This window comes from Eublepharis macularius, chromosome 5 (genome assembly GCF_028583425.1).
Source record: "Eublepharis macularius isolate TG4126 chromosome 5, MPM_Emac_v1.0, whole genome shotgun sequence".
Classification (NCBI taxonomy): Eukaryota; Metazoa; Chordata; class Lepidosauria; order Squamata; family Eublepharidae; genus Eublepharis; species Eublepharis macularius.
In genome coordinates, this window is record NC_072794.1 from 44,597,942 (window position 1) to 44,613,351 (window position 15,410).

Below are 15,410 nucleotides of genomic sequence, written 5' to 3' on the forward strand. Positions count from 1 at the left end.
TACAGGTAAGTGCAACCCTGTTTTCATTATCAGTCTTCTGTGCAGTCCCACATGGGAGTTAAACAAGCCACTTACTGTAGGGGTGATGTTCTTCACATGAACAAAGAGTGGAGAACAGCTTGGCCCACTGCTGCATCTCTCCTGTTGTTAACATCCAGGGCATAATGCTTCATAAAAGTGTTGGTGGATGACCATGTCATGGCCTTGCAGATGTCTTGGTGTGCATGTACTCCTCATGGACAAGGTAAACCAGTCAATTCATCACAAAACCTAATGGCTTGGATGACCCTAGTGATAGTCTATGACACTCCTTTTCATCTTTTAGCTCCTGCATAACACAGAAAAAATTTCACATCAGATCTATTTAGATCTGTTCAGTCTAAATAGAAGAGTTCAGCCCTATGAACATCCAGAGTATGTAGGGCTTCTTCCACATCTGAGGTAGGTGCTGGGAAAAATATTGGAAGCAAAACCTCCTGTGACATGGAATTTAGACACTACTTTTGGAAAGAACTGAAAACTCAGTCTAAGTACCACCTTTTCTGGTTGGTACTCTGTGGGTCCATTCTCAAAGCGGACAATTTGCTTACGTGCCTGGCAGATGTGATTGCCACTAGAAAGATTATTTTCATGGTCAGTAACTTCAGGGGGCAAAAGGTTTAGCCATCAGCTTGGATAGTACCAGTGACAGAGACCACTGTGGAATGATGGGTGATATTGGTGGAAAGACATTGTTGACGCCCTTTAGAAATAGTTTGGATGTGTAGTATTAGAAAAGTGTGTTGTCATCTACAGTGGCACGGAATGCAGATTCTGCAGCTATGTGAACAGTTTGCCCCCCATCTCTCTGTGGTGATCGTTACACTGATTTCAGGAGAGCCAAATGCAACCCCTTTGGAAAGGTGATTGTTTTATAGACACCAGCCCAATGATCTTACTATTGCCTGCAGGATAGTGTACATCCTAGCTTGTCAATGCACAGTAGGATTGTGGACCTTCAAGAACCAGATCTGAAGTTATCTTATATTCAGCCTTGCTAAAGACATCACTGCCAAATTTGCAGCCATCAGGCCAAGCAACGTCTGTATCCTTAACTCTGATTTGACCCTCTAACATGACAGAGAGGATACCAGCACTTTTATCTTGAGTGCTGTCTTAGGGGGAAGAAACACTTTGTTTTGGACTAAAGTGCACTCTGCAGGAAGAACAGGTAACACCTAGTATTGGCATATCTCTCCTTCAAACTGAAACCTAAGGAAATTCCTACATGAATAGTGGATAGATACATGAAAGTATGCCTCCTGGAGGTCCAGGATGCCACTAGACATGGGCACGAACAGCATTACGAACGGAAAAAACCCATGAACAGCTTGTTCGTCTGTTCACGAACAAGTTGTTCATGAGGCTCCATTCTAAACGAACAAGGGGTCGTTGCAAGCCTTGTTCATTGCCTTCATCAGCCATTCGTCAAGCCAGACAGTCTGGGTCCTTTCAATCAATTCTGCTGGCAAGGGCAGGGACTGAACTCTGTCTGAACTCCTTCTGGCTTTCCTTCTGGCTTTAACCCTTCAAAGTACTTCCAGCAGAGAGTCTCATTTTTGCCACTGTGAAGAGAAAATTACAACAAAGGGGGAGACCCATGCATCATGCCTTTCCTGGGGTGCAATCTTTCTGAAACTTGGGGGGTCTTTGGAGGACAGTGAGGACTATGTCCCCTGCAAATTTCGTGCATATTGGACATTGGGAAGGTCAGTTTGTAACCCCTCAAAGTAGCTTCCACCAGAAAGTCCTGTTTTTGCCACTGTGAAGAGAAAATGATAACAAAGGGAAGGACCCATGGATCATGCCTTTCCCGGGGAGCAATCTCTCTGAAACTTGGGGGTTCTTCGGAGGACAGTGAGGACTATGTCCCCTGCAAATTTGGTGAGTATTGGACATTGGGAAGGTCAGTTTATGGGATGTTTAAAGGGCCTGCCCCTTGCACGTGGCAGGAAAGGGCCCTTTAAACTATCAGCTGGCAGGCGGCAGGGGGGAATGCTCCCTGCCCCCTGCCAGCTAATAGTTTAAAGGGATCTTTAAGGGACCACGAATAATGAACAACAAACATGTTTGTGAATTGTTCGTTGTTTGTGGATGGCAACGAACAACGAACAGCTTGTTCATTTTTTTCCATTTGTGCCCATGTCTAGTAGTAATTGCATGACCATGGGGACAGTAACCATTCTAAATTTCCATGCCTTAATAAATGTTTTAAGGTCTCTAAGCTCTAGGATGAGCCTAAAGCCTCCATTTTTTTATCAATCAAGAAAAAGCTGGAATAGAACCCAAATCTGGATTCTTTTTCTGGAACATACTAGACTTCCCCTTTGTTCAGTAAGATTAGGAGCTCTTTAGCTAACTCTGATGAAGGGCTACCAATAGTTTTATGAGGGAGACACAGACATAGATATTAATTAAACTCTATTTTATAACCATATTGTACTACTTCCAGGAAGCAGGCATATGATGTGATTGTTTGCCATCCAGGTAGGAAACACAAAAGTCTCTCTTCAAACATTACTGGCTGCTTCTCCTCCAGTCAGAAGGGTTGCTTCTGACCTTGGTTTTGTTCTTTAGAAAGGAGGGCTTGTAGGTCCTGCTTTGGCTTGTGAGTAGCCTTTCTTCTCTGTTACTATAAGGGTGGGGCTTGGAATGAGTGGTAGTGAGGATACAGTTGATACTGCTGGTATGGTTGGTAGGTACCTAAATTGCTGACCTCTGTATTGTTGATGCTTTCCATAGGCTCTGCGGCACTAGTAGACTGGTGAGTAAAAGGTGGTAGTATTCCATAAGATCTGGCGGTCTGATGGTCCTTCTTCGAGACAGGTAATTATCGGTTTTCTGAGTGAATAGCACCTATATATGTCAAATGGCATATCCCCCACCTTGTTCCTTGTCTCCACAGGGAGTGCCATTGAGCATAGCCAAGCATGCCTTCTAAGAACCACTGAAGACACCAGCGCCCTTGTAGAAGAGTCTGCAATGAGATGTTCGGCATTAATCAGTTGCTTGGACAGATGGAACACCTGTATGACTTTGGCCAAGGTCTCTGTTCCTTTGGTACGTACTCATTTTATGTTGCCATCTTGTTCCATAGAAATATCTAATAGGTTCCCACTAAAGCTATATAGTTTGCAATTTTTATGTTCTGCCTATAATGTCTAACTTTTTGCCCTCTTTGTCAGTGGGATTTGAGTGTATCCTTTGGTGTTGCTTCGATTGTATGTCCTCTGCTATCAGAGATGATGTGAGAGGATGTTTGAACAAAAAGGTGCAGGTGTCTGCCTTGGTTTTGTAAAGCCGTTCTGCCTTTTTCAAAGTTGGTGGAATCAAGGTGAGCTTCTCTCAAAAGTTTTACAACAAATCCCTTGATCATGGTGAATGCAATCATAGATGAATTTCTGAAGTACAAGTGTAACCCCCCGAGTCAAGAGGACCAGGTTCAATGTTTATCAATTCAAAATATAAATGCAACTTATTTAAACACGACTATGAAACATTCCCAAAGTTATCAATACTGGATCAGTAACCAGTGACCCCAGCGCCAAGTCCTACTCACAATCCCTTGGTAAAGTACGCAGACAGTTCTGTGGATTTGGCTAGAGGCTGTGCCTGGAACAGAGTCCGAAATATCCAAAAGGCCTTGCCACAGCAGGACTCTGTGAAGATGCTCTCTGAATCCTGGAGCTTTCTTGTTGCCCTAGGAGCAGTTCCCCTTTTCTCCTAGCAAGATGAAGTGGGGCAGCTCTGTACTAGGGTGCTGGTCTCAAAGAGTCAATGAGTTCAGCTGCCAGCAATTCCTGTTCTTTGCTCTTCCTTGCTTCTTCAGCTCTTGTCAGTTAATGCAGTTCTCCCAAGGAGAAGGGTTCAGCTCTTCCAGCTAGCAGATTCAGCTCTGTGATCTTCTTAGCTCCAAAGCTTGGAAACAAGCTTTGCCTTCCAAAAAGCAGCAGCTTCAGCTCTTCTTTTCTCTAGTATTTCCAGCTAGCCTAGTCCTGTATAACACCACTCCTCTTAGTCATGGTGACCTCTTTTTTATATACATGCCCCATGGGCCTTTGCTAAACATGCAAATTAAACAACCCTAGGTACAGCTCAGTTACCTGTTAGTCTGGTCTATGTATCTGCAGTCTATTAATCAGGCCTAGGTCCTAGAACCCAAACCCTTTTTCCAGTACAGGCTTACACAAGTATGCTATTTTACTCTATTATTGTGTATTGTTATCTTTCTTATTGTATTATTATTATGATGTTGTGACTCGCCCTGAGCCTGCTTGAAGGGAGAATGGGCAAAAAGTTCAATAAATTATATTTGGGTTCAGATGAATATATATCAATATCTAGTGACTTTGCCATCTGCAACATTTGCTCAGCATATGGCCTGAAGTCATCTGTTGGGGAGATAGGTTCCCTATCTCCCACATTCTTATCAGGGGACTGATCCAACTGCATACTCGGGTTCTGATTTGAGCCCTCCATTTTGAAAGATGGAAGAACATCAAAGACCAAGGCGGAACCTGATAGGGAGTACCATGTCAGTAGGTCTTTGGGTGTACCAGAACTGAAATAGACTTGACAGATTCTGGGCAGTAAAGTTCTCCCTAGTCAGCATTGTTCAGTAGGGGTAGGCAATGTAGATACCATGCCAGGCAGCAATCTTGATGGTATGACCGCTTATGACTCTGAGGAGTTGGCTCTGGGCAAGATTGAACAATTTCACCTTGCTCCTCCAAGGAAGATAACTTGCAGTGCACTGATGAAGTGCAAGGGACCATGATGATCGCCAAGTCATCTGTTATTGCCTCAGGCTTGGAAAATTTCAGATGTTACAAGTAGCCTTCAGGTCCAATAGTTCAATAGCACTTAGGCGCGTGGTTCCTGATTAGAGATGGGAACGAACCCAAATACGAACCAAAAAAACCCAAGAACCAACTAGTGTTTCGTGGAAGCTCGTTTCCACAAACTTACATGAACTGGTCTTTGGGTTCGTTTGGTTTGTATTAAAGGGGCAGTTTAAATGGCCATTTCCCCAGGGAAATGGCCATATAAACTTTTCCTGCCACTTGCAAGTGGCACATCCCTTTAAACTATCAGCTGGCAGGCAGCAGGGGGGAATCCCTCTCACCATCTGCCAGCTGATAGTTTAAAGGGACCTGCCACTTGCAAGTGGCAGGGCTCTTTAAACGGCCCAAACCCCAGCCCCTACCCCCAGCCCCTACCCCCCCAGCCCCAGCCCCTGCCCCAGCCCCACATTTAGCTTGCCCAGCCACCCGGTGGGCCTGTGGCCGCCTCCCGCTCCTCCCGTCCCTCATAGGCCCGCAGGGCGGCTGGGCAAGGTAAGTGTGGGGCTGGAGGCTGGGCCGTTTAAAGCGCCCTGACACTTGCAAGGCAGGAAAGAGCCCTTTAAACTGTCAAATTCCCCTTTCCCTGCCACTGCTAAGTGGCAGGAAAGGGGCATTTAAACCCCACAAACCATGAACTGGTTCATGAACTTGCCCCAGTTCGTGGTTCCTGGTTCATGAAAACCCACGAACCTCTTGGTTTGTTTTTTTTGTGGTTCATGCCCATCTCTATTCCTAATGGCATTGGATCTGAATGTTCAGCAAACTCCACCAAGGCAGATGACTTAGCTGCCAAAATGCTAGCACTAGAGATGACTCTTTCCCATAACAATGCTTTCAATTGGGTATTCTCTCAGTGCAAGCTTTTGATGTGAAAACCTTGCAATGCTTGCATGCTCTGACACTGTGCCACTCTCCAAGGCAAAGAAGGCAAAGGGAGAGCTTGTCTGCCCTGGTCATCTTTGTACTACATTGTGAACACTTCTTTAAAAAATAGTAACAGAGAAGTATTTCTTCTCTCTTATAGATCACTGCCATGAGATGAAGCCAGGAGGCCTTGAGAAACAGTGAACCCGCTATAAAATGCTCCTCTTTGATCAGTAGCAAAAGAGAAACTGAGTAAACGGTGCCACTTCTCCCAGAATGTGGGCTGTTTGGATGGGAAACAGCTGCGCAGGTGCTCTGGGAGGGGACTGCACCCTTTACATGATTTAAAGCTACAGAAACTACTGATTGGCAGGCCTGCTGCACATGCACAGTCCCTTTTGGGACTGCACAGAAAACTGACAATGAACATAAAATCCTTGGAGAGAAGTAAAGAACAAAAGAGTAATAGAAAAATTAGTAATAAATATATGCCTGGGCCCAGGTGTGAGAAGTGTATCAAAATGGCAAAAATGTCCAAAGAAATACATAAGTGAAGATAGTTCAAATATGGGTGTATTGGCATACGTATGAGAAAACTGTGGTGTTTTTTATTATGATAAAAGTAGCAAGAATGCATTAACACAGCTTATATATATTTTAGGAAAAAAACATAAATCTAGATAAAATTGTATGGTGTTTGAAGTTGTAAGCAAATCAGTCAGCCAAGAACGTGAGCTGTATCAGGTAAGACAGCCAATTATTGTTAGATGATTCTGAAAACCTATAAATATGAGAAATTGAATTAATCTGGAGTGGCTTTTCTTAAGATGCTCAAAACCTGCTGACTTTTGGTAAGAAACAATTAATGGGCTCCAATAATTGTGTAAGGTGCCATCAAGTCACAGCTGGACCACACAGATTTCAAGGAAAGAGATGAAAACAGATGATTTGCCACCGCCTGCCTCTGTGTAGTGACTCCAGACTTCACTTGTGGACTTCAACCCAAGTACTAACCAGGGCTGATCCTGCTTAGCTTCTGAGATTGGGCTAATCTGGGCCATCCAGGTTAGGGCAAATAATAATCTATATAAAATCAGTGGATAGTATTATCATGTTGTTTTAGTAACTCTACGTTAAAAGCGTAAATATGTTTTACTAAAAGATAAAATGGAGGCCAGATTATCTAGTAGTATTTTTATTTGTGTAGTATACTCCAAATGAACCCAAACTGTTGAGGTATACCTCTTGCCAGCACGCAGGTTAATGATCTGATACAGGAAAGCTAACTAGACCCCCCTAGAACTTCTTAAATGCACTCCTGTATCTGAATCTAGCCTTTAAGAATGTCTTGCTCATAGGCCGTGAGTACAAGAAACTCTTCCTGCCCATGCCACAAGCTGCACTTGGCCATTCGTGACATAAAAGTAAGAAAAGGAGAAGGGAATCTGGCACATAAATGTGTGCATCAACAATTTTTATATTGTACTCCCAGGAGGTTAAATTTCAGCTGATGCCTGCAACAAAGCCACAGTTTTAAATTTCCATTATGCTATAATATCACAGGCTTGTTTTAAGTTGAGTTGTTAGCATGATTATTTTTCAGCCAATGAGGTTAGCCATCGCCCCCCCCCCCCGCAAATGCATCAAACTATTTTACAAAAATACTCACAGATATTTGCTGTGCCCTTGGGAATGGGTAGATATGAGCCAGGACTCCAAGGTCGGCCCTGATAGTTCTTCTTGCATTTCCCACAGTCTGGGCCTGTTGTATTGTGCTCACATTCACATAATAATTTTTTGTTTTCTTCTCTGCAGCCAGTGGCATGAAGGTTACACTTGCACCTAAAAAATAATAATAATGGGTTTATCACTCATGGAGGTTTCATTTTACTTTAACTGGTATTTGGATTTTGGTGACAAACATGTTGCTAACAACAAAAACTGTGCTCTTGTTGTTGCTATTTTATTTCATTAAAAAAAAAAACTCCCAAGACCTATTTTAAATCATTTTCATACATAAATGTTGTGAGAGTTGGTATTGTTGTTTAGTGTGTATTAATCAAACATAAGTGACTTATATATAAAAAACTATAGGGTCTGATTTTGTTAAGTACAGTGCTCAGACCAACAGATCTACTTATAATTAGAGTTGGTATATCGTATCTCAACCTACAGGATTAAACTAGGTTAATTGTAACTTCTTCTCACAAACTCTGACAACTGCAGTTCTGTGAGTGGTGGTGGGAGCCAGAAGCACAAAACGTTGCAAACAGAAAATTCTTAGCGCTACTTTGAACTAAACTTACAAGGATTCTTTGGGGAAAGGGTTGGCAGCTGAAGTGGAGTGTTTATGTGAGTGTAGCATCAAAATATCCTTCACTTTCCTAGGAATCAAAATTTTTCCTATATGAGAACAGAATTTGCACTCTGAGGCTTCAAGGGCCAACTGTTTATTCCAGCAGGGCTATCGTCTGTTTTTCTGATAGGGCGCCACTGCATGAAAGGTAGAAATTTAGCGGCAATATGATTAAGAAGTTTTAGTTTGAGACAAATTCTAGTTCCCCATGATGTTCCTCAAGACACAAAAGCCCTACCAGGGGAGATGCAAAGGAAGCTGGCTGGCTGGTAACCCTTTTTGATGACAATAAGGTTGCTAGATTCTTGATTGGGAGAAAAGATATTGCTGTAGAGACAAAGGACATACTAATGCCCAGTGTAGCTCCCATTTGAAACCTGCAGTTGGGGTGCAGGTCATACTCCCCACATCTTCATAGGCTAGGGTTGCCAGCCTCCAGGTAGTGGTGGGAGATCTCCTGGAATTACAACTGGTCTCCAGGCCACAGAGATCAGTTCACCTGGAGAAAATGGCTACTTTAGGGGGGTGGAGTCTATGGAATTATGCCATGCTATGGTCCTTTCACTCCCCAAACCCCACTTTCTCCAGGTTTCACTCCCCAGATCTCCAGGAATTTCCCAACTTGGAGCTGGCACCCCTATCATAGGCCATTAGCCAGATGAGTGTATTCAAGTGGAAACAGAACAGGCAGTTTAATGGGATTTTGATCCTACTGCATTCCCTGATACTTTTCTTTAAGGGGATAATTTGATTCTCTCCACCTTGCCAAACAATTCTTACTACCAAGGCCCAGGTCCAAGGCCCAGGTCCAACTCCATAAGAAGTCTGACCAGTGCAGCCTCTATAGCAACTTAAAGCTACAGTTGTGAAGCAAACATTTACATTAGCAAAAGATTATTAGGAGATCCTAGAATTGGTGCTTAATTATATGTATGTCGCAACCAGTCTCCCTCCCCGTCACCCCAAGTTGCAAAACGTAAGAGGAACTGACACACATTTTCATTTTTGTGTCAACTTTTTCTTTCTCTCTAAAAGCAGTATCGGTTAACATCACAAAAATACTTGCTAATTCATGGTAGCTAATTCATATATGTTTGTGCTTGGTTCCTACTTTACCCACTACCCCAATGGGTAAAGTAGGAACCAAGCACAAATAAATATATTTAGAATAAATAAATATATAAAGAATTGTTTTGCAAGGGGGAGAGAATCAAATTATCCCCTTAAAGAGAAGTACCGGGGAATGCAGTAGGATCAAAATCCCATTAAACTGCCTGTTCTGTTTGTGCTTGGTTCCTACTTTACCCATTGAGGTAGTGGTAGGAATAGCTTTTTAAAAGTTTGTGCGTTAGATTTCTTTGTACTTTTAGTTTTTATAAAGTATCCAGTGCATGCAGAACAAAAAGTACACTGCATCCATTTTACCAGCCTACAATTGCCTATTAAAACAGTAAACATAAAAAGTTATAAAAAAAATACCCAGTAAATATTGCAGCTATCCTCTGTATACACCCAGTTACATTGAGAGAGTGAACCTTTCAGGTACAGCCAATGTACCAACACGCCTGCATCAAAGGCACTAAGGAAGGCACTACACACTAAGGAAGCTAGGGATTGCAAACAGGGAATTGTCAGCACTGCACTGACCTAAACTTCCAGGGTTTCTTTGGGAAACACTTGTAATTAAAGTGTTATAGAATTGATGGAAGATATCACAGAGCAAAGTGCATCAAGCAGAGAAGCCATGCAATTGTAAAATAAATTATCTCATATATATGTGCAGCATCCTGCAAAAAAGTTAGTAGCCTGAAAACATTTTTACTAGCTTGAGAACTCAGGTTATGGCTTAAGAATCAAGTTTTGTAAAGGCTTCCTAATCTGATTCTTAATTACCGGAGGAAACTTCACCTGTAAGGGCAAAGTACAGTGTAAATTTGGCATCCTTTTGCTATTGTCATATTTTTAGACAATACATAAAATAGCACTGGATAGCAGGCTCAATTAATATATTAAACATAAACAAACATTATAGTAGAGTAACAAAGGCTGGCCTTCCGAGTCAATACACATTATATGCTATGCTAAAAAATCAAGCGTTTCTACCATGAAAAGAATATGAAAAATTGTAGCTATTGTGGGAAAAAATAGTAATATAAATTCAGTGTATGACTGAATTAACAAAATATATATTACAATGACATCATCTGCCCAGAAACCATCTTTTTCTAAAACACCTGGCTATCCATTTCACTGGCCTGTCCCAGATTTGGGACTAAGTCACAAAATCGTTTTTGAGGAAGAGAAGTCCGCACAAGGCATTGTTTTCCTTTCCTTTCAGACCAGAACAGAGTTGTGAAAATATTCCCACCTCTTTAAAAATTTCCTCCAGGAAGTGAAGATGCTTTCCAATGAAAAAGCTCATTGTATCAGCACTACAGCACTGTTATTTCTTTCCAGTAGATGTCAGAAATGGCTTAAAATCACCTTCAAATAGAAAGCTGGAATGGCGCCCAGGTATTTAGCAACTCTGGTTGATTATTTTCTTAATGATTTTACATCCGGTGGTTGGAAAGATTCTTCTGTGGGCATTTGTCACCTGTTCCACAGAGTGACTAGTAATTAGGCAAAGCAACACAAGGAATGGGTACAAATATACTTTTTTCAGCATGTGCAAATGAACAGCTGTCAACCTTGACTTCCATTTAAAAGAAATCTGACCTGAAGCAAGTAGCAGCCCACACATATACCTCTTGGGTAAAGCAAACTTATGGTAGATTTAAGGAACTTCTGGATAACAGAAAAAAGCACTGGTGACAGGGTAGATGAGCAGGCATTTCTTTCCGCAGTTTAAATAAATGACACTTGCTGAATGGCTGCTATTTAAGTCATAGCTCATTTCTAGCTGGAAATATTAACAAACACCTTTTTCCTTTTAATTAAAATTGGCAGAAAAATATTGTGATAAGCTAGTTAATAAAAGAGGCTCTGCTAAGCAGACAGTATGATTATTCCGTATTTAGGTGCTAGACTTTCTTTGCACACTTTTGAGGAAGGGAAGTCTATATATGTAAATATACTGAGTACTCAGCTTGTTATTGATCTTGCTACTGGAATGCGCAAGGCTTAATAAAGCATGCATGGAAAAATAAGACATTCTAAAGCAGATCCTCATATTGGTTTCATGACTTGTGATTCCACTTATTCGTGGTCTGCAGTCAAATAATGTAATCTGGTTTCTGGGCTATTTTTACTCACACTGTGCTATCATCAGAGTCATTTTATTGTTAACTTTTGTAGGAAATTTGGTTGTTTTTATGCATTCCAGTATATTCACAGATTTCACCATTTACTGTCATTCCAGAAACAAATCCCCCTGCAAATGGTGAGGTCCGCTGTATTAAAAGCAGTTCGGGATGATGATGAAATTCAAATGTGGAGAAAAACCAACCACTACATTCCTCTGCCAATTGTACCACTTCAGACTGCAGTTGTGTGAATGGTGCTGTGTATGTTTGTATTACCCCCACCCCCATGAGAGGGTGAACATAAAGGAGAATGTTAGTCAAATGCTGCTGTGCTAGCTTGCCAAGATTAGGGGATCTTTTATATGGGGGCAGATTCTTACATGTAATTCTCTGAAGTGGTACAGCTTTGGAACAGATGACCCATGTGCTTTCTCCACATGTCTGAGTTGGCTCCAAACTTTATGGTAATGGGATATTGTTGCTTGAGCATTTGCCGTCACTCTTTCGGATCTCACAAACCTGTTCCACCAGCACAGGCATTTTTCTCTAGTGGAGGGGCCATCTGCTGATGCAAGAAACTGAAGGTGCCTCTCGTTTCAGGGGAAGGCTCCTTCTGCCAGAGGAAATTGCCTCTGCAAGAGGAACTGTGGGATATTTGGGTTCTGGACCATTTTCAAATGGGTTGCCAGAATTTCAGCCAAACTATTAAGACGCCAAAGTGGGGAGTAATTTTCAGTAGTCAATAATAAAAATGCATGGCAGGAAGTTGGACATTACTAGTATGTCTGTTAGGGCACAGAGGTATGTTCACTCTTTACTTAGGTATTGCCCTCCTGATGCAACTACAAAGTATTTTTTTATCATCTGATAGTACCAAATCTCAGAAGAGCTTTTACTCTGGCAAGAATGAATGCTTTTCCCTCGGCAGTTTTTGAGGGTAGATACAAGAAAGGACCATATGCTAACAGAACATGCAGATGCCCCTATGATAAAACTGAAACCACTGAACATATGATCCCCACATTTAATGAGTTGAGGACTAGCTTAATCATCCCTCCACTTAAAAATGTGGAATTACCTAATACGAGAGTGCAGGTGACATGGTTATTATCGGATACAAATGATTCCGTTACTCATTCTGTGGCAAAATATATAGGGGCAATAATTAAACATCAGAGACATGATATCAAGTAAGGTTCTTCCCATTTTAATTTCTGCTTGAGGCAATAGCCTTATGAGCAGTACTAAATAGCAAATCAGGGAAGGTTTCCACTATCATGGGACAAAGCTCATTGGCACAGTATGTACTTTGCATATAAAAACCTGAACTTCAGTCATTGGCTCTTTCAGTTAAAAAGATCTGAACAGTCAAGGCTCCAAAGTCTACAGCCTGAAATCCATGCAAAAAGTTTCCAGGGTAACAGTGCTTTGATTTTATTTAAAGTAACCTAAGAAGCTGCTACACCAAAGGATGCCAGAGAATGTGAACTGGTCAGTAGCAGTTCATGCACTGCCAAGTTAACACTGATAGTCTCCATTAGGGAGCAGGTCATCTGCATTGCAAGGACCACCCCTGGATTTACCCGGGAGTCATAGGACACTAGCTTTGTAACTGATGGTGCCAGCAACAGGGAAGCCCACCAGGGCAGTGGCAAGAAGGAGAAATGTTGCAGTAACAGCAACACAGTATGGGACCTTTAAGGCACCAACTCAACCACAACCAACAGCTGCGCTAAGCCAAGATAACAGCTGAAACAGCAGTAACATAGTATAGGCCTTTTAAGGCTCCACTTCAATTGCTACCAATGGCTGCCAGCAGTTTAGCCCAGTCAGGGAAATGGGAGGCAAGGAGGCTGTAAGGTGCAGCCTAGGATTCCTTTTACATCTCCCAACACTGCCAGTTCCCATGATACTTTGGGGGAATGGAGTGAGCTTGTGCTGTACTGACTTCAAAAGGGCGAGAGAGGCCCAATGAGAAGGTGCCTTGGGTTCTCTTGCCAGGCTGTACAAGATGGAGGAGGGAGGAGGAGAAGGGAGGACGAGGAATGAGGGACAAGGATGCTGCAACAGCCACCAAGGATGATGACCAACATCAGTACCAGATGCTACAAAGTACCTCCCTTCTCCAGTTCTGAGGCTCTGCAAGCCAGAGTAGAATAGAAAATGATGTGATGGATAAGGGAACTGCTGAGAGCATCGATGCATCTATCTATTATTTCTTGTAATATCATCAATTGATGCATTAAAGATAAAAAACTGGACTTGATTTTAATTGAAGTCTTTGCAGATATTTTTATTTAAAAGTATCTTATCTCATCTTGTGGGTTGGAGGATAACAAAGAAAATCAAATATGCAAATGATTTGGGATCTCATTTTTATTCAGGTTGCACATTTATAGTGACTTGCAAAACAATACAATTGCCTCTTTGTCTTATTCAGAGACACTAGAGACATGAAAAGCATTATTTAGGAATACAAAATACAGATGGATATTGTATTCCTAAACAATGGCCGTCGTCACATGGGCTTCTATTTAGCGCGAAAATGGCGCAATTTCCTGGCAAACACCCACCTTATTCCAACACTGATGCGATTTTCTCTCTTCTGCTTTGTGCTTGATAGTCGTGATATTTTGTGCCTCAGTGTGAATGCCTCACATCGATGTTTTTCGCCTCGCCACACCACAGGCCCACCTTTTTTTCTCTCCTCAATCCCAGAATCCATTTCTCCCGCGACTCCCCCCCTTTTTTTGTAATAATGTCCTTATATCGCTATAACGACATCACACAATGAACATTTTCTGCTGAAGAAAACAAGTAAAAATGACTGAATTGCCATTAGAGAAATTTTTATTTTAACCCAAAACCACACCTCGCTAAAAATGGCCGTGTTCAGTCATTCTCTCTCTCTCTCTTTTAATTACAATGTTATAGCGATATAATGCCTTTATTTTTTTTGTGCGGGAAAATTTTAAACTCCGCAACCATTCTATCCGACTTCCGCTTTCAGTTTTGCGTTACTGAGAGGATCTTAGGCGCGGAAGACTGCAGCCTCATCCAGCTGACAACAACTTCAGTTGTGCACATGGATTTCAGATTATTCAGGAAACAGCAGTAGATTAGGAAGCTAATGTTATTCCGTTATAGCGGAATTAAACGCAAAAAAAAGGGGGGGAGGAGCTGCTTCTGCGCCCATTAGAGAGAAAGGAACAGAGCGCTTAGGTGTGGACAGCTGGGAGCGCGAAGAAACGCGAGGTGTACCAAAGAAACGTTACTGTGCTGGTATCAGCGATGACGCTATATGCTGTAATTTAACGGAACAGATGCCCGTGTGACGACGGCCAATGTAAGAAGTTTAAATCAGAACTGTGTTAAATTCAGTACAAACTTAATCCAAATCGATGTATTGTCGAAGGCTTTCACGGCCAGAGAATGATGGTTGTTGTGGGTTTTCCGGGCTGTATTGCCGTGGTCTTGGCATTGTAGTTCCTGACGTTTCGCTAGCAGCTGTGGCTAGCATCTTCAGAGGTGTAGCACCAAAAGACAGAGATCTCTCAGTGTCACAGTGTGGAAAAGATGTTGGCAGGTCATTTGTATCATTTGTATCTACCTCCTGAGTAGATACAAATGACCTGCCAACATCTTTTCCACACTGTGACACTGAGAGATCTCTGTCTTTTGGTGCTACACCTCTGAAGATGCCAGCCACAGCTGCTGGCGAAATGTCAGGAACTACAATGCCAAGACCACGGCAATACAGCCCGGAAAACCCACAACAACCATCATTAATCCAAATCCATGTAATTGAGGCAATGTGGATCTATTTCTTCTGGACAAGGCAGAGGTCTTATCTTTCTGAGGACCAGTTTGCCACTTGGGCAAATAATGAATTCACATTTGTCCCTGGTAGTGGCAGCCATGGTGAGAAGAGTACGAACTTTCACATTAGGCGGGGGAAGTCTTGTGTAGATGGCTAATTGTTTCTTTTAGATCACATTGACTTAACCAGGAGTCTTGTCTAGCCAGAAATTGTGGGGCTTATGGCAGAAAAATGGGATTGAA

At 42.1% G+C, this 15,410-nt stretch overlaps 1 protein-coding gene across 5 annotated transcripts in view; it reads right to left on the reverse strand.

The window, feature by feature from the left end:
• The window catches only part of NTNG1 (netrin G1), a 314,681-nt gene that overhangs the window by 88,075 nt on the left and 211,196 nt on the right, over positions 1 to 15,410 (reverse strand). For all 5 annotated transcript variants that reach the window (XM_054981788.1, XM_054981787.1, XM_054981785.1 and 2 more), the window contains exon 4: positions 7,417 to 7,589. In XM_054981788.1, coding sequence (XP_054837763.1) covers positions 7,417 to 7,589 — 173 coding nt within the window. The remainder of the gene's footprint in view (positions 1 to 7,416; positions 7,590 to 15,410) is intronic.